Genomic DNA, 26,477 nt, shown 5'->3' with positions numbered 1-26,477 from the left:
CCGCGGCGGCCGGTGCTTGCAGCCGATGCCCGCGCTGCCGGAGTGGTGAGGCGCGGCCCGGACGACCTTGCCCGCGCCCTTGGCCGTGGCTCCGCGGCCGGCGACCTTGCCCGCCCCTTGGCCGTGGCTCCGCGGCCGGCGACCTTGCCCGCCCCTTGGCCGTGGCTCCGCCCTTGGTCGTGCTCGCGCCGGCGTGGCGAGCGGTCGTCGCCCTACGCGTCACCGTCGACGAGGTTCGCCGCCGGAGCTCGTTTTGGCAGCGGCAACTTCCGGCATGGATGGAAAAAAGTGAGGAGTCAGCGACGGGGTGCTGCCGGCGTGGGCGACGGCGGCATTAGCCCAGGCCAGCCAAAATCCGATGGCTGTGCCGGTCATCTCCATGGGAAAAAGAAGATAGAGGAGAGAGAAGCTGTGGGCCTGGGTGGATAAAACGGACGTCCGGAGCTGTCCCGAGCTAGCCGGACAGACGCAAAGTCCGCCTAAATTTAAGTTGTATTTGGGTCGCCCCGGACTTTATTGGCCGTCCGTTTTGCATTTGCGTCCGTGCGTTGGGACGCGTTTTACCCAAAAGGACGCACGCGGACGTTTTGCGTACCCGCGTTGGAGATGCCCTTAGCCTATCCGCGATTGTAATTTTGCCATGGCCACCACACCCCGGGCTTTCCCAGCTGTATAGTGTAGCTTTCCGACGAGCTACTTTATTTACTTGATGGGTTCTCTTTGGGAGGTGGCGTTTTGGGAGCAAATGCTCTCATTATACAAAATATTTAAAAATTAATTTTAAAAATGTCAAAAAAAATTGACATAATTTTTTGGTGTACATCGTGACATTCTATGTCCGTACACAAGTTTTCATGAAAAAACAACATTTTGTGTGGTGTGTACAAAAAAGACAAAAAAATGTAATGTACGTAGTCGTGTTACAGCATCAAAATTTGTCTTTTTTACAGGAGCCACATAAATTTTTTTATTTTTTTGAAAATTTGTGTACCAACATAAAATGTCTAGATGTACATGTAAAAATTTAGTTTAGAATTTTTTAACACTTCAAAATGTGGATTCACATAATGAGAGCAAATACTCCTATGAGCCAAAGTGCATTTTCCTTCTCTTTGCTCTCTCTCTTTCTCAAAGAGGTTTAAAGAGGAACGAATACAATGGAAAATATATTTTTGTTAGAAGTGTTCTACTTTTGATAATGTCATGTACAGGCTACATAGAGCTACAACCTCGAGCCTATATATAGTTATTAGCTTTTTCTTTAGAAGGGAAAGAATCCCCAAGGATTTGGATGCTGCTTAAGCGATGGGCATACAAGTTACAAAGACGTTAGAAGTCACAAAATGATTCTCACTCTTTTACAGCAAGGACCCTAAAGAAGTATACACTGCAATCTAGTTGTGACTTGGTTGAACTTATTGCAGAAGCATGTGCCTGATTTGCACCCCTTTCGTGGCCTTCACCATGGAGGAAAAACAAAGGAGGTCACCGACGGATCCTCACCGCAACGCACTTCTCGCGGCATGGAGAGGCAAGCTACAAGGGCAAACACTAAACTACAACTAACCCTATTGCAAGTATTATTTTGCAAGAGGAGAGCAGCGTCCTCTCCCCCTACCACACCAGCCGACGGCGAAACCACGGATGAGAGATGGGGAGCCGGGACGAACTTGGCAACTCTCAATGGGTGATGAGGAGAGAGAAATGGAAGAACTTGTGGTGACCCTGCATACCACTGCATGTTGTAGTATGCCAGTCGTTGATATAACATTCACGAAGTACCATTCCGCAAATATTACATCCCTCAGAGTAGTACAACAGAACATAGCAGGGTCCATAACTCATTTATTTATTATTACAACTATCATACACATGTCATCTTGGAGCTCCCCTTGGGTCCTAAGAGGAGTACTCCTGGGTTCGAGGTGAACCCAACTTAACTTACAATACCAGAGTTTCATTAAACTAAACATTTATTTCATCGAGCAGCTAACTACTAAGAGTTCAGACTGCTCGGTTACTACTACTAGCGGATATCCCTAGGCTTGTTCTCCTCCGGAAGCCTCTCCGGATCCGTAGACGATGAGGTAGTCTACGCCTTCAACTCCTCCTGAGAGGTCCGGTTCCTCGTAGCCGATGATCTCGGCTCCTTCATTGTTGTCGTAGTCCTCCTCCAGACGATTCAGACAATCTAAGCATGGGATTTAAGAGTGGTATGAGTACGAGCGTACTCAACAAGTTCATTATAGATAAGAGGTGTTTAATGCACTAGCTACGATATTAGACCAGAAAGTCTAATACCAATGCAAGTTTTGGTAAACATTTCTTCAAGAGATTGCTTTTATTCCAAAGAGCTATGTCCGTCGGCCTTCACCGGTTTACTAGAACTTCATGGAGCTCCTTTCCGGCCGCGTTCGCAGTTCCTCAATCCCGGAACGAGGAGTGACAGGTCACAGTTCTTTACACTCGCGAGAGGTGTGTTGCTTTACCCATAAGAGATCTTAACCTTGGTGCCAACCGGGCAGCTTTCCCGTCCACACTTCCTTCGGTGTGAGGCCCGGTATAAGGTCTAGCCAATCATGTTCCTCCGCTGCCTCGCACACCCACCCTTGGTTGCATACCCCGACCCTGGGTCCTCGTCGGTCCTCTTACACCAATTAAGGATGGACCCCGACCACGACAACAGTTTGGGACTCGTTAACGAAACTCCTTCGCCGGTAGCTGCAACCCATCATAGACCACTTACCGTGTGGAATTAGAATGGGATCCCCACCCCACCGCTTGCCCAACCTGGGTCACACTAGTAGGAAAAGCCTCATCAGTGGCGCACCAAAAACACATTCTGTGGCGCATGGGTGGTGCGCCACAGAATTCTCGCCACAAAAATAAGGATTCTGTGGCGCACCAGCCAATGCGCCACGAAGCTTATTTACGTAGGCGCACCGGACGGTGGTGCGCCACGAAACAGGAAGTCTTATTTCGTGGCGCACCACCGCCGGTGCGCCACGGAATTTTTTTTTAAATTTCAAAAAAGTGGCGGCCAGATCTAGATCTAGATCTAGATCTGGGGCCGCCGAATTTTTTTTTAAAATTTTCTGGAAGGTCGCCGGAGGTGGGTGGGGTGGGTGGGTGGAGGATGAGGCCGGCCGGAGGAGGTGGTGGTGGTGGTGGAATAGGAGGAGGTGGAGGTGGAGGTGGTGGTGGTGGTGGTGGTGGTGGTGGTGGTAGAGGAGGAGGAGGAGGAGGAGGAGGAGGTGGTGGTGGTGGTGGTGGTGGTGGTGGTGGTAGAGGAGGAGGTGGTCGCCGGAGGAGGAGGAGGAGGTGGTGGTGGTGGTGGTGGTGGTGGTGGTAGAGGAGGAGGTGGTCGCCGGAGGAGGTGTTGGTCGTGGTCGCCGTAGTAGGTCGCCGGAGTAGTTCGCCGGAGCAGTTCGCCGGAGTAGTTCGCCGGAGTTGTTGGTCGCCGGAGTTGGTCGCCGGAGTAGGAGAGGAGAGAGGAGAAGTGGAGAAGTGGAGGAAAGGAAGAGAAGAGGAGAGGAGGAGAAGGGGAGAAGTGGAGAAGTGGAGAAGAGGAAGAGAGGAGGAGAGGAGGAGAAGAGGAGAAGGGGAGAAGTGGAGAAGGGGAGAAATGGAGGAGAAGGAGAAGTGGGCGCCAGAAATTTCAAATTTGGACGTTAATTCTGTGGCGCACGGGCACTTGGTGCGCCACAGAATTTTTTTTCTTTTTTTCTATTTTGCAGCAAAAAATCTTTAACTGCCCGTAACTTTTTACTCTTTTGGAATTTTGAGATTCTAAAAATTGTCCAACCGGGCAAGCCCCGGTGAATTCGGATGTAGATTTTTCGTGGGAACATTTTGATATATTATGCGTTTTTTTTCGAGTTCGTATGCAACCGAAATCCAGTTTGATGATTTTCCCACGCAATTTTGCAAAAAAAGTCGAAATTATTGTTTGTTAATTCTCAGTGGTAAAAGATGACATAATACATAGGAATCTTGAAGGGATTTATTTTTTGAAATTTTTATCTATTTTTTTTATTTTTTACAGAGGTTAAAAAGGCGATCCACGGGGGGGGGGTGGAGTTGGGAACTCATGTGCGCCACGAAATAAGGCTTTCGCGGCGCACCATCCCACGTGCGCCACGTAAAGTCTTAGTTCGGTGGCGCACCGGGAACAATGCGCCACGAAAGTCTTAATTCGGTGGCGCACCGAGCCGTTGCGCCACGGGAATGTCTTATTTACGTGGCGCACGTGATCTCGTGCGCCACGAAATAGTGAAACCAATGATTGGGGCTGGCCCCACCAAATTTCGTGGCGCATGGATCCTCGGTGCGCCACAAAATTAAGCTATTTCTGTGGCGCACCGTGTCTGGTGCGCCACAAAATAACTTTCTGTGGCGCATTTTAAACGGTGCGCCACAGAACTAAGCATCGCCTATAAGGGTTTTCCTACTAGTGTCAAGTGTCTACGGTAAGCGCATCCGTTGATGTACGAGAGGTGGAAACACTTTTGACTACTCCGTCCCACTCAAGATCTTATGGTTAACACGGGTATTATGGCACAAGAATCACTGGCGATATTTGTTGTTTAATCCTAGATGGATATTAACCCTTGCAATGGAACCTCCACCATATCAACACAATCCATGGTTCCATTGCCCACCACATAGTCATATTCATAGTTATGAAAGTAGTGGTTTTGGTTTTTATGCAATAGTGATAACCATAATACTTTGCAAGTAATTTGATAGAAATACTCAAATGACATGAGCAAGTGATGAACTTGCCTGAACACTGCAAAGTTTTGCAGTTGGAAGGTGTGGACTGACCCTTGTCCTCTTGTTCTGAAAAATAGCATCATTGTCCGATAAGGGCAATGGTTAAAGAAGCAATTATGCATGCTTTCCATTTTTAGGGTTTGTCCCCCCTTTCCGATGTCTTATTATTTTATGTGAGAGGTATTTACTAAGAATAATTTGGAGATTCTCTATTTAGGGTAAATACAACCTTGAAATATTGTCAAGGTGTTTTTATAGTCCAATTACATTAATGGACTTATTTTCTTTATTGAAAATAATATGTGTGATTTAAATCATTATTTAAATCATCAAATTAAGACCTATTCATAATTATCTTCAAAAATCCTCTTTGATATTTTATTTGGATAGAGAATTTTATGCTGATTGATTTTCATATTTTTAATTATTTTTTTAGAGCCATATTCTATTTTTTAAAATTCTTTGAAATTCTTACTTAAATGGTATTTTGGAAATGCCCAAATTGCCCTCGGGCCCACCTGTCAGGGTGAACCCGAGTGGGTTGGGCTCAACCCAGTTGGCCTGGTCCGGCCCACTCGGTCGCCCTCACTTCCCTTCTCTCTCCCTCGCGAACCCTAATCCCTGAGCTCTGGGGACTCGCGCGTCGCCGCCCCTTCGCCGAATTTCTCCGGCCAGCTCCGGCCATCGCCGCCGGCGAGATTGGTCGCAATCTAACGGCCTCACGACGGCGCACCGTTCGGTCCGCGCCGATCCGTGTTTCACCGCCGTCTCCGTTCGTCCCCAACGCCTCTGCGGCACGGCCGTGGTGATTTGTGGTGCTCCGTCGCCCGCTGTCGATCCAGGCGTCGTGGTGGTGCTGGAGCGCCCTTGCTCGGCGACGCCAGGCCAGGCGCGGCTTGGCGCTGCCGTGGTGGCCTGTGCCGCCGTGCCGCCATGGCACGCCGGTGCTCTGCTCCAGGTACACGCCTCCTCAGATCCCCTCCTCTCTCTCATTCTTGCCAGCTCTTCTTCTTCCACCTCTGGCTTTGGCCGCGGCTGCTCCTCCTCCTGGAGATGCTTGCTGTGCTGGTGCTCTGCGGTGCGTAGCTAGCTGTATGTGCGTATGTTGCTCTGCTGCTGCCTTGATGCCTATGCTGCTGTGCTGTTCATACGGCTCTCTGCTCTAGCTAATGCTTGTGTTGCTAAGCCTATGCTCATATACATGCTAGTTCTTCTTCTGTGCCGCCTCCATACTTGCTCATGAGCAAGCTGTGATGCTCATGGCTTGCCATGTTGCTCCAGCTTGTTGTTGCTTGTGACTGGATAATCATGTTTGGCCCTGGTTTCTTGCCCCTGGCTTGATTGTTGTGCTTAATCCTTGCATATATGCAAGTGCCAGGTGCCTCCGGCTCGATCATTGTGTTCAAATTCATGATTATGCTCCAGTGAGCCTTACCGTTGGCTTAGCAGTGGGATTCAGTGATGAATTAATATGTGCTTTTCTTGTGTATTATGATCCTTTGGTTCATCAAGCCTTTGATGTGCTTCTGGATACAATTATAAAGTCATTAATTCAGTTATCTAATTATTCAGTTATGACTTGGTTGGATTTCTTCAGCAGCTGGTTAATTCCTGTTGTGGTACTAGGCTATGGCAATCTGTAGCAAGAGTTAGCAAGCTCTGATGATCCTCTGATCATCATTTGCTTGATAGTTATCTGTTGTGCTCCTTTCTGTGACTCTCTGGGGCTCCTCTCGTGCTGTTTATGCATCACACGAGGCTTGGCCCGATGTGTCTGTTGCTTGCTTAAGCATCAATTGATGCCTGTCATGATCCATTTGATCATTTGCAAGACCCCGGTGCATCAATTGTTTGTCTGTTTCATTTATCTCGTTTATCCTTGCTTGATTAGATAGATAAATGATGTGAACTGTGATTCGATGATGATCATTTCAATGAATTTGTTAGGGCTAGTTGGATGCCAACCACTCGGTTGGGTACCCTAGCCCACTACTGAACCTATCTAGTGATGATGTGGTGGTTCTAAGTGTTGGCTTGTGGGTTGAGGTAGCCACTGGCATGCTCTGTAATCTTGTCAAGGGTAGCTCCCCCTCTCGTGGCTTGTTGTGGCTTGGTGGATACATCTCCGGGCAATCCATGTTGGATTTCCGGTGCTCTTTGTTGTTGACAAACTAGAATAGGCACAAGTGCCTATCTATCTGATGGTTAGCAAACCATGTAGTGCTAGGTGAGTTGGGTAGGCTAGCTGTGAATCTTTTCCTTGCTGGATGCTTTGGTTTATCTCAGTGTTAATACAGTGGGTTTGACCATTGCTTCCCTGGGATGATTTCTTCTGGCTTAATTCCCTCTTTGCCAGCATTAAATGGTTTGATCACCAGATGATGATTCACACAGGGTAACCATACCCTTCTGTGCTCCTGTGATGCAAGCATGCTTAAGTATGAGCAAGATATGATCTTGCTCAGGCTCTTGTGTGGTATACCTCACTCCAGCTCCTAGAAAGGTTGTTGGTGTAGAGGTTTAGCTGCTGTGTTGATTTCTTGGCTTGCCCTGCTCCTCCTGGTTAGCTTGAGCTTGCTCTACTCCATCCAGTGCTTGTTCACAGTTGACAGTTTTTGGTGAAACTGTCCCTGGATGATCTCTGAGGGTTTGCTGTTCTTCCTGTTCTAAGTGTTCTGGTGTTCTTGATGCACTTACCCAGCTGCTGGTGTCGATGGACTGGTTAGGTTTTACTGTGGAGGTTTTTATACCTCCCTTTCATTGCCTTTCTGGTCGACAGCTTGGCCTGGCAATCTTGTGGTGACTCACTGGCCTGTGTGTGCTGTTGGGCATGCATACTGCCTTGTGAGCAGTCTTGCTGTGTGTGTATGCAAGTGCTTGGTATCTGGCTTGGTTCTAGGCTGGGAGTGGATCAGCTCGGCAGAACCTGATCATATCTGCTCAATTCCATTTTATTTTTAACCTGCCAAGTGGCTTATGCCACTTGGCATAACTTGTGTTTGTTGTGTGTATGTGCAGGTTCAAAATGATGATCAAATGAACAAGATGATCTTCAAGCTCAAGATTGGATGATAATCACATTGTAGTATTTAGAATAGTTTCATACTTGTACTTTTCTTTTATCTTTTTTTTTTATTTATCCCAATTTGTGTAATGTGTTGTAAGTAATTCCTTTATTTCAATTCTGAATATTGTAATTGACATTGTATAATGTGTGAATATCAATAAAGCTCAAAGTTTTCCCTAATGAGCTTTATTTTACTTTAATTGTTCATAGTGTTTATTATTTAATATTTACTTAATGAATTTCCTCACAATTGATTTTATGAGATATTTATTTGATGTTTGAATTATGAAATTCAAATTCAACTTAGGTTTGAATTCAATCATGCAACTTAAGTTGTGAATCAAACTCTCTCCTCTCTTCTCAAAACCCTAGTTTAGTTAGATAAGAGCAAGTTTGTCGCACTCTCGAAACCCTAACCCTGTAAGGTGTCGAGAGAGAAACTTGTCCCCCTTCGATGCAGTTTTTGTTTAAAAGCGCGAAATTTCCCCAGAATTTACTATGCAATGCACATCCCTTTCTAAAATCTACCCCTCGATCGTCTCTAAACCTGGGACATTGCAAGAATGAGATCCCCGATAAAAATTATTCTCTTATGCTGGTCATCTACCATGTACTTCTCCACTCCGTTCATGGTCGTCGCTTCAGCGGATGAAGAATAAAGATCTATTTATGGAGATGTCTACACGATTGAATGACACGGTCAAGGAGTGCATTATCCAACATAGGTGTCAACATAGTCTTCGAATAGTCCATTCTTCGCATTAGATGCCGTTGCACCTCCTTATCGAACCTTGTTTTTTCTTGCTTCGTCCGTCAAACTATAAATGATTGTGTGCATCTTTGTTATGCAGATGCTGAGTGTAATGCTTATATTCTTAAGTAATGAAGCACCCTTTATTGAAGGAAAATTAGATCCCGTGTTGTGTAGAGTTAGTAGTTGCCGGCCGAAACAAATATACATGTATAGAACTTTTTGTTTGAAAATCGTATAGGAGTATGTTGTTGCGACTTCGAAACAACTACTACATGCTGTGCGCGCGATGCCGGTACCTAGCTTTCTCACGAAATTGCAATGCATGAAACAAAAATCTGGCAGTGACAGTTATCTACACCGAGGTGGCACCAAGTCAATAATGTTCGAGTAGGGTTTTCTTCGTAGCCGTTATACTCCTCGTTTGAAATCGCTGATTAACAATGGCTAAGTGGTCACGATCACACACACCAGTGGACAAACAAGACTTTCACTACCTAGTAGGTTGCCGAACACCTGACTATATGTAATGCTCTTTCAAATCTTAGCAATTAATCTTTTTTACTTAACCACCAGCACCACACAATCCATTCAAATTTCTAGTTAGACTTTTTTTTTTGAAAGTGGTTGAGCACGGCTATTGTGCGCACCGTCAACCTTTATTTAACTTTCACTAACTCCTCCTTTAGTAGTCTAACATACTCCTAAGTACAGTACTTGTTCCACAAACAACAGAGGAACAGCCATATCTGCCGAATCGCACATTTGACTATTTGAGTGGCAAGAAGATGCAGGGTTTATGGAACACGCAGTTGCATGCGTATCAGAGCCAGGTGACCTGATCGACTAGATCAAGTAAAACTTGATTAACTACAGTGTTTTTTTTTGCGAAAAGATTAACTACAGTGTTGCAACAGCCTAATTTTCAAAAATAAGCTTTTTTTTTTATTTTTTTTCAAAAATAAGCTAGCTGCTCATATTTAAGTTTGAGATGGAAATCTAAGAATTCATATTTGTTGTGGTGGCAACTGGCAACGATGAACCGATTTCACAAGATACCTGTGCCTTTGCCATCACCTTGCATGCACAAACCTTCGTTATCTGAAGCGAATGTGTGCAAACCTTTTAGTACAACGTAGCAGGAGCGTGGCACCATAAACAGAGTCACACGAACTCACGGATGCCTCATACATGCGTACACGCATGGCACGGAGCACGCACTGTATGATGCAAGTCATGAACATTGCTCACCGTTGAAAAAAAGGAAAGCAAATGGGAGAGAAATGGTAAAGTAGTAGCCCTCCCATGAAACATGTCGCAAACTTTATCTAAATTTAGATATATCAAGACACTGAATAATAACTAGATACACCTAAATTCAGACGAAGTTAAGATACTTTTAATTGGGCGGAGGGAGTATATATGAAAAAGCTAATTATACCCATCTTGTGTTAGGTAGCTCCGGAAAAATTTACGGTCAGATGTATAATATATGTGGAATGGGATGATATGTTGCTTTAGAGTGGTAATTTGCATATTTCTTAGATGTCAAAGAAAATAATTATCAAGGCAGCACTAAAAACCATCTGATCCGATCCTTGATATTTTTGAAAATATGAAGGAAATAAAAAGATTCACAATGAATGGCTATGAAGGTTGATTGGCAAATAATTATTTCTAAGTGAACCGAGAAATAATCTCTCCATAAGAGTCTTAAATTAAACCTGTTTCATGGAAAATAAACCTGAACATAGGCATGGTCCATATGGTCGGTCTGGTACTTTACCGCGCGTCGAATCAAAATCCAAGCGTGAAACCATAGCAGTGTTTGGCTAAAAGAGTATAAACTCAACTTGTTGGAACATTCCTAGAAACCAATGAGAAAAAGTTGTTTTCTTCTTGATGTGTATCTTAAACAAGATATTTTGTTTACAGTCATTGTGTCTGCTCAATATTGTTTACAACCGGTGTTTCTTCTGAATGATTTTATTAAATCAAGTTTCTGATTTACATACCTAAAATCCAGCGAGTTGGAATTTCAAACATTAGATTCAAAAGTTGAGGTTTGAATTGTTGAATTTAAGTCAAAATCCACTGCTGATGACTGATGTTTGACTTGGAAATTCGAAGTAGTGAGCTAAAAGATTAAGGTTGAACTTTTCTATGGCAAAATAACCGAAAACTAATTGTACGCTAGGCAAGAACTATTGTTATGTGGCACACATTAGATGCCTCCTTGGCCTAATGCCTTCACATGGACCTATTTGGGGTTTTTTTTTCCGAAGGTGAGAAGCCATATCTTAAACAAGTTTAAGAGTTAGAACAAACCCCGAAGAAAACTAGAGATAGTCCCTAGGAGACTTTGTTACCGCCTCTAGCCTACAAAAGCCGATGACGCCGTGTGAGTGTATATCTATAGCGCACCTACTCCGCATCCTTGAAGCCAACGGGTCGGTGTAACTATGGCGAGGAAGTCCTAGACGATAGGTCAAGTTTTCTCCGTACGAGATATGTGTACACCTGGAATCTCCGATCAATGCATCATAATCGTAAATTTCATTTCCAAAACTTTGGTTCAAAAAGTTGAAATTGAAATAAGATCCAGTAAAGGCTTAAATGAATACTTAAGCCTTTTTTATCAGTAGATATGCAGTGTGATGGTAGCCACAAGGAGATAATAGATGCCAGCAGTACAATTGGTCTCTTCTTGTACAGTTGTACCCTTATTAATCCCAGCACCAGCACGTGCTTTTGGTGCAAAGTTTTTCACACTCACACAGTAGTAGAGGAGGGTCGTCGTCCCAAACAACACTTCCCTTTCACGCCATGGCCCATCCTTAAAAAACCCACCTTTGCTCCACTCCCCACAGACCAAAAATTCCATCTTCACCCACACCACTCTCCCCTCCTCCTCGCTGTCTTCTTCTCCGGACCTCCAGTTCAAAAATTCGCTCGCTCGCGCAGTCGCGCCCAAACTCCAAACCCTACCCGGTCCGACCTCCCCGCCCCGCCGGATCCCTGCGCGGAACATGCGGGATCTGGGCCCATGGCGACCGGCCCCGATCTGACCTCCTCCTCCGCCGCCGACGCCGCCTCGTCGGCGGCCAAGAAGGACCGCCACATCGTGAGCTGGAGCGCCGAGGTGCGTGCCATGCCGTGCTGTTGTTCCCTGGGGTCTCGCGGCTGCGGAAGTTTCTGCCGCGGCGCTGCTTCTCCCTGCTCGATTTCGCTGGATTGGATTTTGGGACTTCCTTCGTTCCTGTAGCGATTCGTTCCCCTTTTCCGTTTGCCGAAAAAGAGGCAGTTTCGCACATGTTTTACAAAATTTTGATTTTTTTTTTGCCTTATCCTAATTGTGTGCTTGCAATTCCGAGGCTGAAAACTTATTTTATTGTTTGTTTTCTTATTTTTGACTACTTTTACATGGTTTTCGACTGTGTGCCTCTGCGATTCTGCTCAAATGGTTCAACATCTTTCTGATGCTTCTGACTTGTTTCCTGTAGGAGGATGACGTGCTTCGTGCTCAAATCGCGCACCTTGGAACTGACAAGTACGGATTTCTTTTTTCGCTATCCTCCCTTGCAGCAAGGCCTTCTAAAATTAACCTCGGCCTTCTCTCTCTTTTCCTCTTGTAGCTGGACAGTTATAGCGACACAATTCAAGGATAAGACTGCTAGACAGTGCAGGAGGAGGTATGCACCTCTCTCTGCTGGAAAAAAAGGGATCTTTGGTTCTAAATTGTTTGGTTTTATGACGTTTGTAGTATTTGTCCAATTGTATCTTTTATGACATGCAGAAGCGTTGGCTTGGTATCGTGAGCAGAGCTAATTCCAGTGTTTTTTTTTGCCCTGCTGTTGCTGCAGATGGTACAATTATTTGAACACTGAGTGCAAGAAAGGCGGGTGGTCTCGTGAAGAAGACAAGCTTTTATGCGAGGTGAGAACTTGGTGTGCTTCTACCATTTTACTTGCTTGGTGCCACTGCTTCATCAAACAGTTAGAATATTTTGGGGCCAAAGTTCATCTCTTGGAGTAGGAGGGATTAGAGAGGGAAATTGAGGTTCAGGACCTAGACTAGATAGAATATTGGTCAAGAGATCATAATTCAGAGAAACAGGGTTACAAGAAGGAAGAAAAGAAGCTTCGCAAATACTTTCTCTTGGTTGCTTATTTAGCAGCAGCTGTTTAAGCTTCTTGGGCCACAAGACACCACACTTTATCTAACTTCCTTGGTGAACACTAACACCTGCACAGGCAAATAGTTGTGTCCATGGAGCTACACATGAGTGCTTATTGGATCCTATCCTTGATTTCATACATTTGGAAAAAATGATGGATTTGTTTTGTGAATTGTAGGACATATGATTGTTATTGATGCGAACAACTAGAAGGGATCATACATTGCTCAAAAGCTATAATAGAATAACCATTCCCTTTGATTAGGACGCTGGTTGTGTTCTGACACATTTGCAATGGTGCATAAGAGAAATTAGGAAACCACCTGTTATTACTGTTTGTTATTGCTGTGGAACTCTTATGGTGCAAATGATAATCTTGGACTTGTCAACATGCAGACTCAAAAGGTTCTTGGTAACAAATGGACTGAAATAGCAAAGGTTGTCTCCGGGAGGTGAGTGTCTCGCAAATGGTTACTGTATGCAGTAAGGTGAAAAGAGTAATCACTGTTAGATATGTGAAACAAGATATCTGACATGTGAAATTTTCGTTTGCCTCTAATAGGACTGATAATGCAGTGAAGAATAGGTTTTCCACATTATGCAAAAGGCGGGCCAATAATGATGACCTGTTCGAGGAAAATACTGCAGTATGTTCCAATGCAAATGCAAAGAGGGTACTGACACAGACTGGTGGCCTCACACGTGGTGCACCTAGCTCCTCGCCACCTATTAACATGAGGTACACACAGTACCAGCAGAAGCTATTGGTTAATAATGCGAATCAACTTACACATATTTACCTGTTCTTTTCTGCAACCAGGTCTTGCAAACTTGATTTCAAGGAGAACATAGCACCAAATACGAAGTCATTTGGACAAGAGAAGAGCATAGGACAAGATTCTCGGCAACCCCTTGCTGACCTTTGTCCACCCAATCAAAGTGTGAATATTGTGGAAACCCAAAATTCTGTTACTAGGACCTCAGCAAAGCAATTATATGGTGAGGAGCAGAGTTGTGAGCCTACTATCCTAGATACTGAATATTTAATGTGATTCAGGTGCTGTGTCAATGTTTGAACTTGCTCCTTGTGAACAATTTCAGGTGTGAAGCACGAGGGTAATTTCTTGAACAAGAATGATCCAAAGTTTGCTACATTACTTCAGCAAGCTGATTTGCTTTCTTCCCTAGCAACAAAAGTAAAAACTGAAAACACGAGCCAAAGCATGGATGAAGCCTGGCAGGTATGGCATCACCAACTTGATGGTCAGAAGTTTTACACTATAGATCTATAGTATTTTAGTATTTAGAATAAACTGTTTTATGCTTGACCTTTCAGAAGTTACAGCATCATTTGGTTAAGAAAGATGACAATGACATGTCAGAAAGCAGCATGTCTGGAACAGCTTCACTCCTAGAGGACCTCGACGATTTAATTGTAGATCCCTATGAGAACGAAGAGGAAGATGAACAAATGTCCAGGTAAATAATGAATAGTATCTCACATCCTTTTGGTTTAATCTATGGCCTCAGCTGTTGATCCACCATCATTCTAATAAACAGCGAGCAGAATGGAGTAACATCAGAAATGGCTCCTGATCATATAATGGATAATTGCCCAGTAGATCAGGGCACAGAAGATGATATTCTCTGTGGAATCACACTGTCTAGTTGTATGGAACCTTCCCCAGGTAACCTATGCTCTTAATCTGAACTTAGTTACATGCATTTTAATCCACATCACAGAAGATTAGTTGACTTTTGAAGCTAAAACAGGTGCAGAGATTCTAGCTTATGTAAACTCAGATGAGACTGCTGGAGATGGGGGGCTTCATTGCATGGAATACAGTTCTCCTGAGCAGACAGCTCTGCAAGCTAAAGCAGATGCGGAAATACCAGCATCTGTAGACTTGAGTGAGGCTGCCGAAGATAGCTGGTCTCAGTTCACGGAATACATGTCTCCTGCTCATACAGTTTTGCATGCTGAAGATGCAGAAAAACCAGTATCAGTAAACTTGAGCGAGGCTGCCGAAGGTAGCTTGCCTCAATGTATGGAATACATGTCTCTTGCTCATACACTTTTGCCAGCTAAAACAGAACCAGAGATACCAGCATCCGTAAACTTGAGTGAGGCTGCTGAAGGTAGATTACCTCAGTGTACGGAGTACATGTCTCCTGCTCGTATACTTTTGCCAGCTAAAACAGATCCAGAAATACCAGCATCCGTAAACTTGAGTGAGGATGGTAAAGATGACAGTCTTCAATGTACAGAATACACCTCTCCTGCTCATACAGATTCACAAGTTAATGCTGATGCAGAAATACCAGAGAAGGTTGCCCGAGATAGCAGGCTTCAATGTGTTGAATTTGCTTCCCCTGCTCACAGAGCTGTCAAAGGTAAAGCATGTGTCCGAAAACAAGCTTTGGAGAACTGTAGCGAGGTTCCGAAAGATAGCAACACACACCCATGCATGGAATTCGCCTCTCCTGCTCATACAGTCCCAACTTTCCATCCATACACAGAGAACGTGCCAACTCCAAAAATTACTGCCAGTGTAAGCATTTGACTTCTGTCCTGTGATTGTTATTAATATTCTGCACACAAACTCACACTTGAAGTAAATACTTGGTAAAGTTACTCACGTATGTATTTTCTTCAACTTTCCAGGAGAAGAATTTTCTGCTGTCGGTGCTTGAATTGGCCTCGCCTGGTTCGAAGCCAGAGACTTCTCAACAGCCTTCTTGCAAAAGGGCTCTTCTTAATAGCCTTTGAGAGGGGTATATATATCTTTTATGCAAATAAATTTTGCATTTAGGTTCAAAACCAAGCCTTGCCATGCTCCTCAGCATGTATACCTTGGCTCCCCTAGATCTAATTTTTAACTAGGGTAGTTCTCGCTACTCCTATTTGCATCAAGTGTACCTAGCTCGTCCAGTTGTTTGTACGAGGCCTTGGTAGTTTGGTTTGTTGTTGGTTGTACATATCGCATTGGAGGCGGTGTTGTAGTAGCATACAGAATTGAAAGAAGGGGTGACGTGCCCTGAGAGTTACAGCTTGTATTCAAAATATAGAATAAGGTATTCTTTGTGTAATTAACTCCCTGTAACCTTTTATGTCCGGTGCGGAATATATTGGCTTGGTTTGTGGTGTGATGTAATGGTTATTTTCTTGCTGAACATATATGTGGTTGAATGAATAATATGCTTCTTCATCAGGTTGTGTACTTCTGTTTCTTGTGATGATCATCAGGTTGGGTACTTAATGTTTACTTCTTTTTTCTCACTTTAGAAACTCTATCTTCTTACGGAAGATGAACTGGTAGGTATTGATACAGTTATGTGACCTGGTAGCTATCTCCAATCTGACCTGATTCTAGAAAGATGAACTTATATTTGAGGTTCGTTTTTCACAGGTAAAACCCTCACTCTTGCCAGGGACATTCTTGGTATAACAAGCAGGACCTTAGGGTAAGTAAGTTCTGCTTACGAGGCCAGATTATATGTTTTTTCACATGAACGTGCAGGTCGTCTGAACTTTTGATTGTAACTTTTTTTTAAATCGCACCTTTTGGAACCTGTATACTCCATCAGTCCATAAAAAATGTCTCAACTTAGTTAAAACTTAGATATATATATATACTAAATCGGGTCTAGATACATCCGAATTTAGACAAAGTTGAGACGTCCTTATATGAATTGTATGAAGGAATATTTTCAGTATTGGACGGAGGGTATCTCCAACGGTCTGACGTATCGGGCCGTTCATACGAATTTGGCTGCCATGATACGATTAACCGATTGCATCAAGGATAGCCCAGCGGCTCGACGCAAAATAATTTGTTGATATTTTCTTGATAGAAAGTACTCCATAGCCGAAAAAAGACTAAAAATGAAACCTATCCCACTAGAGCGCCTCCACGGTCGCTGGTCATCGTCATCGTCCTCGACGACGACCATGACTGGAGGTGCCCACGAATATGACCAGTAGAATTTCGTTGTGAGGCGGGCCCAAGAAAGACGGGCATGGACACGTTGGGTCCTGACCGCGCCGCGTCGAGGCGGATGCATTCGCCGTTGGGCCGCTGGGCTCGGGGCAAACTTACTTTTTATCTGCGCGGACCTAAACGGTTATTGGAGATTCCCTGAAATTTGTATTTCTGAGTCTGCATACGTTTCTTAAACTACATCTCATGATTTTGTCAAGAAAATTGTGGCCTGAATTAAGTAACTCATTTTTAATTTTAGAATCAACCTTTATTCGTGTAGAAAATATAGAGCAATATCTCCAGAAAAAATAGTGGATTAATAATAAGAGAAAACAAAGTCAAACATTGATTTAGGTCAAACCAGCCCAAGCCCAGGCATCGATTGTACTGGACCCCCGTCACATACTGCCAAGCCCAAACTAAATCCTAGGAGACATAATGGCCACGTGTACTTAACCTGGCCCGTCCCCCATTCTCTCCCTGGTTCGTATCCCCCAAGTTCGTCTTCACTTCCCGCCCGGCCGACCCGAGCACCCAATGGGAGCCTGACGCAGCTTGCGGCCGAGCGGGACAGCCATCGTCTTCACTTTCCCCAGGATTCACAAGGTGAAATCGCCCACCCAGTCTTTCATCTGTGTTGGAGTTTGAACTTTGGGTGCCAGTAGGTAACTGCTCTGCATGTCTAATCAAGCTACTTTTCTGCAAGTTTATATTTTCGGATTGCTTAATCGGATCAGCAGGCGAGATCGCGACGGAGTCCGAGATTTGATCGAGTTTTGAACTTACCTGTTGATTCGTTTGGTACCTCCTAGATCCTGATCCGCCTGTTCGTCCTCGGCTGTTCTTGGTTCTGGAGGTCAGGAGGCAGGAGCTGAGCTGCTCCCTCGTGCTACCCGGCTTAAACCACGCGATTCCCTGTCGATTTCCTGTCGCATTCGGTTCCACTTTTTAATTTCTCGAATTTTACTCCTTTTTATAAGATTTTAAAATTTGAAAATTTTCATCGGATTCCTCCTGTCCTGCCAAATCACGAGTTCGAAACCGCCCGCCGTGCTTGGCCGCGTGCAGACTTCCCCAGAAATTGATTTTGTTCCTCTCACTTTCTCCCTCTTCTCGGTGGGTTGCCCTAATTTCCATCAGTTTCAAAAATTTCAGATTTTCCCTTCCCCGGAGCCGTCGCCTCCGCTGCCCCCAAATCTCGCCGCGCGCGAGCGATGGACTTCGACTTCGAGTTCGACTGCGCCGCCGCCTCCCCCGGCGGCCAGTGGCTGGGCGAGTCGGCGTCGCGGCGGCGGCAGCGCCGCCTCTCGTCGCTCTCGCTCAGGACCTACCTCACGCCGGCCTTCAACGACGTCGCCGACGGCCACCCGGGGTCCCCCGCCTCCTCCTACTCGTCCGGCGGGCTGGAGCTCGGCTCGCTCCCCCGCTACCGCCGCTTCTCCGCTAATCCGGAGATGGACAGCCGCCGCCTCGTCTACTCGCCACCGGCGCAGCCGCGGCCGGTGTACCCCATGCCGGACCATGAGGCGCTCCAGGTTGAGGCCTACCTCCATGGCCACAAACGCCAGGTGATTATGCTGCTCCCCAGATCTAACTTTCAGTACTAACTTCTTTTGCAGTCTTGCCTTGCCATTGTCTGAAGTATATATCAAACTGATGGGGTACAGAATGGTTCATGATCTGTTCTAGTGGTAAAAGCCTTTAGGCCTCCTACTGGTTAGGCTAATTCTATGATTGCATAACTCCTGTATTTTTTGCTGTTGATCTTGATAATTGCATGGTCAGATGATTCGAATACTTTCTCTTTTTAATCACATAGATCCAATGTGGCACTCTAGATTGTGTTATAGGGGGCAGAATCTTTCCTAATATAGGTAATTATATCCATAAATATAAGAGAATTCACCTGGGCCTCTGCCAGGTAACTTGTTCTTGTATGATACTGTCATACTATGTCTGAAGGTTGTCTGGCAGTCTGAGTGTACAAAACGAAAGCAGATCACACCAAACCATCAAACTTTTACATTTGTCATCTATGTTCCTAAAATCCTAAGTCATAAGCAGCATATCGAACTATATGTTGACTATATGGTCATAGCTCAGTCCACTATTCTAGTATGCCAGTTCAAGTTGTGGACTTTATTTATACTAGCAGAATGCCCGTGCGTTGCTACGGCCGACTTAAGATTTTCTTGTCATATATGTTACCGGATACACATGAAAATTCGTGTAGAGATAGCCACTTAATATTTCAAAGAGGAATACCGAATACATCCTCCGTTCTCTTTTAATTGATTCTATTTTAGTACACCTTTAGAGAGTAGATTTTATTTTTCCTTAAATGGAGAAGACGTCCTGAGCTTCGCTCTAGCCTATGACATGGTCGTAGCTAACACCCTCTTTAGGAAGAGAGAATCCCATCTAGTGACTTTCAGTAGTGGTCTACACTCTAGCCAGATTGATTTTGTCCTCTCTAGAAGGGAAGACAGACGCGCCTGCATTGATTGTAAGGTGATACCTGGAGAGAGTGTTGTCCCTCAACATAAGCTGGTGGTTGCTGACTTTCGCTTTAGGATCCGTGTCCAGCGGGGTAAGCGCGCCAAAGTTGCTAGAACAAAGTGGTGGAAGCTCAAGGGTGAGGCATCCCAGACTTTTAGGGAGAGGGTTATTAAGGAGGGCCCTTGGGAGGAAGGAGGCGATGCAAACATGATGTGAACGAGTATGACGACCTGCTTACGGAAGGTCGCTGTAGAGGAGTTTGGGGTGACTAAGGGAAGTAGAAGGGAAGCTAAGGATACATGGTGGTGGAACGATGAGGTCCAGAAGGTTATTAGGGAGAAGAAGGACTGTTTCAGATGCCTAACATGGAGAAGTACAAGGTGGCGAAGAAGGCTGCAAAGCGGGCGGTGAGTGAAGCAAGGGGTCGGGCGTATGAGGACCTCTACCAATGTTTAAACACAAAGGAAGGCGAAAGGGACATCTATAAGATGGCCAAGTTTAGGGAGAGGAAGACGAGGGATGTCAACGAAGTCAAATGCATCAAGGACGGAGAGGATCAACTTCTTGTGAAGGATGAGGCGATCAAGCGTAGATGGCGGGAGTACTTTGACAACCTTTACAATGGAGAGGTTGAGAGCTCTACCATTGAGCTAGACGACTCCTTTGATGATACCAAGCATGTGTTTTGTGCGACGTATCCAGGAGTCTGAGGTTAAGGAGGCGTTAAGGAGGATGAAAGGAGGCAAGGCGATGGGTCCTGATGGTATCCCCATCGAGGCGTGGAGAGGCCTTGGAGACGTAGCGATACTATGGCTAACTAAGCTTTTCAACCTCATTTTTCGGTCAAACAAGATGCCCGAAGAATGGAGGCGGAGTATTTTAGTACCAATCTTCAAGAACAAGGGGGATGTTCAAAGTTGTACTAATTACCGTGGAATCAAGCTGATGAGCCATACTATGAAGCTATGGGAGAGTCATTGAGCACCGCTTAAGAAGGTTGACAAACGTGACCAAAAACCAATTTGGGTTCATGCCTGGGAGGTCTACCATGGAAGCCATCTTCTTGGTACGACAGCTGATGGAGAGATACAGGGAGCAAAAGAAGGACCTTCATATGGTGTTCATTGATTTGGAGAAGGCCTATGATAAGATACCTCGGAATGTCATGTGGTGGGCCTTGGAGAAACACAAAGTCCCAATAAAGTACATTACCCTCATCAAGGATATGTATGATAATGTTGTGACAAGTGTTCGAACAAGTGATGGCGACACTGATGACTTTCCAATTAGAATAGGGCTACACCAAGGGTTAGCTTTGAGCCCTTATCTTTTTGATTTGGTGATGGATGAGGTCACAAGGGATATACAAGGAGATATCCCATGGTGTATGCTCTTTGCGGATGATGTGGTGCTAGTCGATGATAACTGAACGGGGGTTAATAGAAAGTTAGAGTTGTGGAGGCGAACTCTAGAATCGAAAGGTTTTAGGCTTAGTAGAACTAAAACTGAATACATGAGGTGCGGTTTCAGTTCTACTAGGCACGAGGAGGGAGAGGTTAGCCTTGATGGGCAGGTGGTACCGGAGAGAGACACTTTTCGATATTTGGGGTCCATGTTGCAGAAGGATGGCGATATCGATGAAGATGTGGGCCACCGAATCAAGGCTGGTTGGATGAATTGGCGCCAAGCTTCTGGCGTACTCTGTGACAAGAGAGTGCCACAAAAGCTAAAAGGTAGGTTTTGTAGAACAGCTATCCGACCTGCGATGTTGTATGGCGCGGAGTGTTGGCCAACGAAGAGACGACATATCCAACGGTTAAGTGTAGCAGAGATGCGCATGTTGAGATGGATATGTGGCCACACAAGAAAGGATCGGGTACAGAATGACGATATACGGGAGAGAGTTGGGGTAGCACCGATTGAAGAGAAGCTGGTCCAACATCGTCTCAGATGGTTTGAACATATCCAACGGCGGCCTCCGGAAAGCGTGCTGAGAATGTTAAGAGGGGTCGTGGTAGACCAAACTTGACATGGGAGGAGTCCGTTAAGAGAGACCTGAAGGTTTGGAATATCGACAAAGATTTAGCCATGGACAGGGGTGCGTGGAAGTTAGCTATCCACGTTCCGGAACCATGACTTGGCTTCGAGATCTTATGGGTTTCAACTCTAGCCTATCCAACTTGTTTGCGACTGAAAGGCTTGTTGTTGTTGTATACATACAAAGCAACAACCCAACAATTATCTCTTGTGACTAAGATTTCTTTTCGATCATATACTGGAGGTGGTGGTTTTAAGTAATAGCTTACGGTAAAATCTCTTTTTTTGGGAAAGTTGTAGTACATACATCAGCTAATGCAAATAATATTTGTATTGGAAGAGACTTAAGATATCACGACTTATAAACCGAAAGAGATGATAGATTAGTGTTACAGTATTACCGTTTTGCTGCCGTCTCTCTCCATTATTTGTATGTAATGGTCTGTTTTCTGTGTATGTACAACTATTTCCCCTGATCCGATTACTTAACATGGTTTAGGAGTTTCAAAAAAATCCGAATGTGGCCAATGTTGTATCATCTGAATATGCATATTTTTTTAAATATCCAAATTTTATCAGATTTTGTCATTTTTGTGTAACCTACAATATAAATAATTTAGCATTGCGATTTTGCATGTTTGCAGGTTACAACATTGACTATGTCCAGATTTTGTTTGATAATTATTTTAAACATATAAGTACGATTTTTGATTTATTTTTTAAATAATTCACGCTCATCCTAGTGGCTTCTACAAATTTTGAGACGCAAATGAAACTGGCTAGCACATGCTGCAGCATCCAATCCATTAAGAGAGCAGAGAGAGTGTTTCCTCTAATATCAATTTAGCCTAAGGAAGCTCCTCTCATGCCCTCTTTCTGTGAGATTGAAGCATTTTTTTTGAAGCTTGTTGGATTGAAGCATTGCACGTAGTAGCATTAATTCCCTTCTCTCAGGTACTACCTTGGGGATCAAAGGTGCCTGAACCTATGCTAAAAAAAAGGTGCCTGAACCTGAATCGCTGCCGCTGCCATGAACCTTCGCTAAGAATTGTAGCTGGTGGAGCTCTAGCTGCGCGAGCTCGTGGGCCTCGACCTAGTGGTGGTCACTTCTCCAGGGTCGACTGTCGCAGATCGCGAGCGCCTCACGCCCCATCCAGCCCGCTTCTCGGCTGTACGAGCCGCCATGACTAATGGCTCTTGCCACGCGACATGCATGTCGTCCAGGAGCTGTCGGCCGCAGCTTTGCGCCGGAGTGTGAGGGTTGTGCCAGTGCGGCCAAGCGCCGGAGTAAGAGGGCGGCTCGGCCAAGCGCCGGTGCAAGAGCGCGTCACGCGTGAAGGGAATCAAAGATTATTCAGAGCTCAGCGTCAGGCCCAACGCGTCCTAGTGAAGGGCCAGCGGAGGGAATTGGAGTGTATGTTGCAGGCGCCTCTGCAGCAGCGGGAACGGCACCAAAGGAGACAAGATATCCATGCTCCTCCTCTGCCAGCCCTACTGACAGGACGGTGCTCCCAGGGAACTCTCGACTTCATCGCGCTTGTGCCCCGGACGGAATCGTGGGAGGGATCGCCTGCTCCGCTTCTCGTCGCTTTCTCCTCTGTGCCTAAGCTGCAGCCAAGGACAGCGCCGCTGAGGGTAGTGCCTCGGCGGCGGCTTTCATCTACAGAATCGACCCTCCCGATCGATCGGATCGGAAGTAGTTGTGCCTCGTGCGTGCTTGGTCCTTCTTGGAAGGAGTCCTGCTCGTGAGTAACCCGGACTCATGGACGGACTCTGATTGCTTTTCTTACCTACGCACGACATGGTTTCTTAATCCGTGTCCGGCTTATTAACGTACCAAACCATCCATAGCGGTTTTTTTGACGTATGCAGTAAACTCTGCAAGGTTTTTTTGACGTACCAAATTATAGACGGATGCTGGGAGTCCCGGTTTTTTTTACGGACGAAAATTTGTTCCAGTTTTTTGGACCTACCAACACCACCGGTCCGTAACTTATTAGTAGAGATATACTCATGATATTTGATAATGCATTTGATCTACTACTTACTCCCTACTGCAAATTCTACAAAGTGCATTACTTTGTCATACAAGGCTTGTATTTTTTATTCTAGTGTTGTTTGCTCTTACATGAATTTAGACCTAGGTTAGGTTTCAGTAATTCAGTTACACTTAGCTTGAGTGCATAATTGTTTATTACTATTTTCTTATGTCAGTTCATGTTGTGGACTTTATTTTTTATAATCTCTATTTGACAATGCATTTGAGCTACTTTTTACTCCCCACTGCAAATTCTACAAAGTGCTTTACTTTGTCATACATGACTGTATTTTTTAATTCTAGTGTTGTTTGCTCTTACATAAAACTAGGGCTAGGTTAGGTTTCAGTAGTTCAGTTACCCTTAGCTTCAGTGCATAATTGTTTATTACTATTTCCTTATGCTTGCTCCTGTTGCCATGGTAGAAAATGTTCTGATTCATCAGATTTTTTCGTGAAATTGCAAAAAGCTTTGCGTTTCGATGCATTGATAGAAAAGAGAGTGTTGTCTGCCCACAGACTTGTTGTCCGGTTAGATCACAGACTTGTTGTCTGCTCTTGTAAATGTGGAGACATAATTTGTGATGTGAACAATTATTAACTTGAGTGCAAAACTGTTTTCTCATTTCCTTAGCTACTCTTTCTTGCTATCGGAGAAAATACAATTTGTTTCAGACTTAAATATTGTTGGAAGCAAGTCGATCTACCACACTGGGACATATCGGCCCTGTTTTGGATCTAGTTCTGTTGCTAAGCTTGACACAATTTTTTTATTTGCCTTCACCTTGAACACATTTTTGGATCTAGTTCTTTCACTAAGCTGTAGATACCTATGGTTCTGTTACAGTTACAAATTTTCGATCTGGAGTATTTATTTCAAGCCCAACTGTATATTAGACAAGCCATGCCATTTCACACAAATCTGTATGCATAGACCATTTACTTGTTTTCGCAGCACCTGGAGTATGCGAGCGGTCGATGCTCCTTTGTATCTAATTAGCATGATGCGATACATTATCTCCAGTTATTTATTAGTACCTCCTATGTTATTCTTTTCTTCATCCTTAAACGGATTTACCGTATGAAACTGTTACCATGTTTATTCAGCTTTACTGTAAAAATCAACATAAACTTAGATTGACAGTGGCTTAAGATGGTTCCTAAATTCATTCTTTTTTGAGCTGGTTTGATGAGTCTTTTACATTCCTTTATTATCATTTGCTAAATCCACACCGGGCTGTACACAGTAACTTATCCTGTTTCATGTTGCACAGGCTGGCCCTCTGACTGGCGCACCAGGTTTTCCCGACATGAAACACCAGTTCTTCAGCCCCACAAGGCCACCGCCTGTCGACTTCCGATCACCAGATGGTGCCATCATGGTACCAAACAGAGCCAAGCTTTTCTCGACACCAGCACCTGGAGCAACAACACCTTCAGCTCAGGCGGCGTCTGCTCAGCCACAGCCAACAGAGGAAGAAGGCGACCTCATAGCTGAGGTCCTCTATGGTCGCAGCGGGCGACGCAGGCTGCCCGTTTTCAAGGATATCTGCCCGGAATGAGTGATGCCCATCCTCGACATGCGTGGATCATGGATCATGTATATTCTATGTATCCCTCCTGTGTCCATAGGCTCATCAGATGTTTTGCCCAGAAAGATTGTTTCTAGTTACCTATTCGTAGGGGAGGACCTCTCTCCCTATCTTGATCTTTAGGTGAGAAGATTATGCGATGGTTTTTTTTTTTCTTTGAGAGGAAAGATTATGCTATGGTTGAGTAAGCCGGCAGACGAAATATTTGGTTGCCGTCGGTTGAGTTGATTAAACCTGCTATGCGTTGGACAAGTGCTTCGCTATTGTACTCTTGGTTCAGGAAAGCTTTTTCCATAGTACAATTGCCATTCCTGGTATCACTTGGGCTCTGACATTTCATCTAAATGGATGCAGACAACTGTTGTTGCAACTACGAAAGTATTCACAGCAAATGCAATTCCTTGACATCTCATATTCACAAGGGTACAGAGGAGAGAATCGCAGCATGTGCGTACAGATTACAAAACGTTACAGAACGCCAGGTCTCGCAATAGTACCAAGCTACCTACAGATACAGAGGAGAAAGAAAGGGAGCAGAGGGATCCCTGTGCTGCAAAATTTCGGCGTTCGCATCGACTGATCACAGGTCATCGGTGTGTAGCACCGGCGAGGATGACGACGAGACCTTCCTCCTCACCTTCTCTGTGGTCATCGCGATGGTCTCCTCGGCGGCCCTCGCCGCCGACTCCGCGGTGTGCTCCACCGCCTCCTTGCCCATCTCCAGGCTCTGCTTGGCCGCCTTCTTCATCGACACCGGGCTCCTAAGATCGTACCTTGATCGCCACACAGAAACAACACGTCATGAGATTACACATTCTTTCTCGTACCTTGACAACATTGCTGACAAGGGCATGGAACAAACTGAGTAATTTTACCTTGGCTCGAGCGGGCGGAGCCTGAGGCAGGCCAGCTTGGCCCAGGCGCGGAGCGCGTCCAGCCAGCCCTCGTGGCCGGCGACGCCGATGGCGAGCTCGACCGGCTCAGGTGGACCCTTCGCGTCCGACGGTGGCGGCGGCGGTGACAGCAAGAACACGACGGCCGAGGCCACGAGGAGCAGCGACGCGAGGACGACGATGGAGGTCGCCGTGCTGCTCGTCCCCGCCGGCGACGCGGCGCCGCCGACCTTGCAGGCCTTTCCGCACATTTTTTTGCACCTGGTGATAGAGAGAAACGATGCAGTACGTACGTAGGAGGTTTGCGAGGCTGCCGCTCATGGATCGGCTCGGACCGGTGGTGGTAGGCTGGGAGCTTTGTTCGCGGGAGCCGACGCGTGGGGCGGCACGTGCGGGGATGCGGGAGGTCGGGTGGCTCGCTGGACCGGCGAGCGACGTGGGCCGGTCTCGGCGCAACGTGTCGCCGCACGTCGGCAGCTGCTGTGGCAAAAACAAACGAGCCGCGCTGTACCATGGTAATCTTGTTTAATCAGCAGTACATATAGATCGAAACTTCCCATCTTAGAACAAGGCGCACGCACATTAAAGACACATTTTAACTGAAAGTATCGAACCATTTTAATTATGTTGTACCTAATTAGTATTGTTGGATTCGTATTAAAAAAAC

At 45.3% G+C, this 26,477-nt stretch overlaps 3 protein-coding genes across 3 annotated transcripts; 2 read left to right on the top strand and 1 right to left on the bottom strand.

The window, feature by feature from the left end:
• Positions 1-11,490: 11,490 nt before the first annotated feature.
• Positions 11,491-15,580, top strand: LOC124674843 (transcription factor MYB124-like). Its single transcript, XM_047210899.1, has 12 exons — positions 11,491-11,736; positions 12,098-12,144; positions 12,230-12,286; positions 12,458-12,530; positions 13,168-13,223; positions 13,334-13,510; positions 13,592-13,785; positions 13,873-14,012; positions 14,108-14,250; positions 14,332-14,459; positions 14,545-15,323; positions 15,437-15,580. The coding sequence occupies exons 1-12, from the start codon at positions 11,641-11,643 to the stop codon at positions 15,539-15,541; spliced, it is 1,995 nt and encodes a 664-aa protein (XP_047066855.1). The 5' UTR covers positions 11,491-11,640; the 3' UTR covers positions 15,542-15,580.
• A 1,084-nt stretch (positions 15,581-16,664) lies between these two features.
• LOC124673558 lies at positions 16,665-26,061 on the bottom strand. The gene is made up of 3 exons (XM_047209612.1): positions 25,793-26,061; positions 25,538-25,690; positions 16,665-16,866 (listed from the first exon to the last, which is right to left on the bottom strand). Exons 1-3 carry the CDS (start codon positions 26,059-26,061, stop codon positions 16,665-16,667), a joined length of 624 nt encoding a protein of 207 aa, XP_047065568.1.
• Positions 17,969-25,048, top strand: LOC124678810. The gene is made up of 2 exons (XM_047214661.1): positions 17,969-18,322; positions 24,600-25,048. The coding sequence occupies exons 1-2, from the start codon at positions 17,969-17,971 to the stop codon at positions 24,885-24,887; spliced, it is 642 nt and encodes a 213-aa protein (XP_047070617.1). The 3' UTR covers positions 24,888-25,048.
• Positions 26,062-26,477: the final 416 nt, after the last annotated feature.

This window comes from Lolium rigidum, chromosome 7 (assembly GCF_022539505.1).
Source record: "Lolium rigidum isolate FL_2022 chromosome 7, APGP_CSIRO_Lrig_0.1, whole genome shotgun sequence".
NCBI lineage: Eukaryota > Viridiplantae > Streptophyta > Magnoliopsida > Poales > Poaceae > Lolium > Lolium rigidum.
This window is presented reverse-complemented; position numbering and strand designations above follow the sequence as displayed.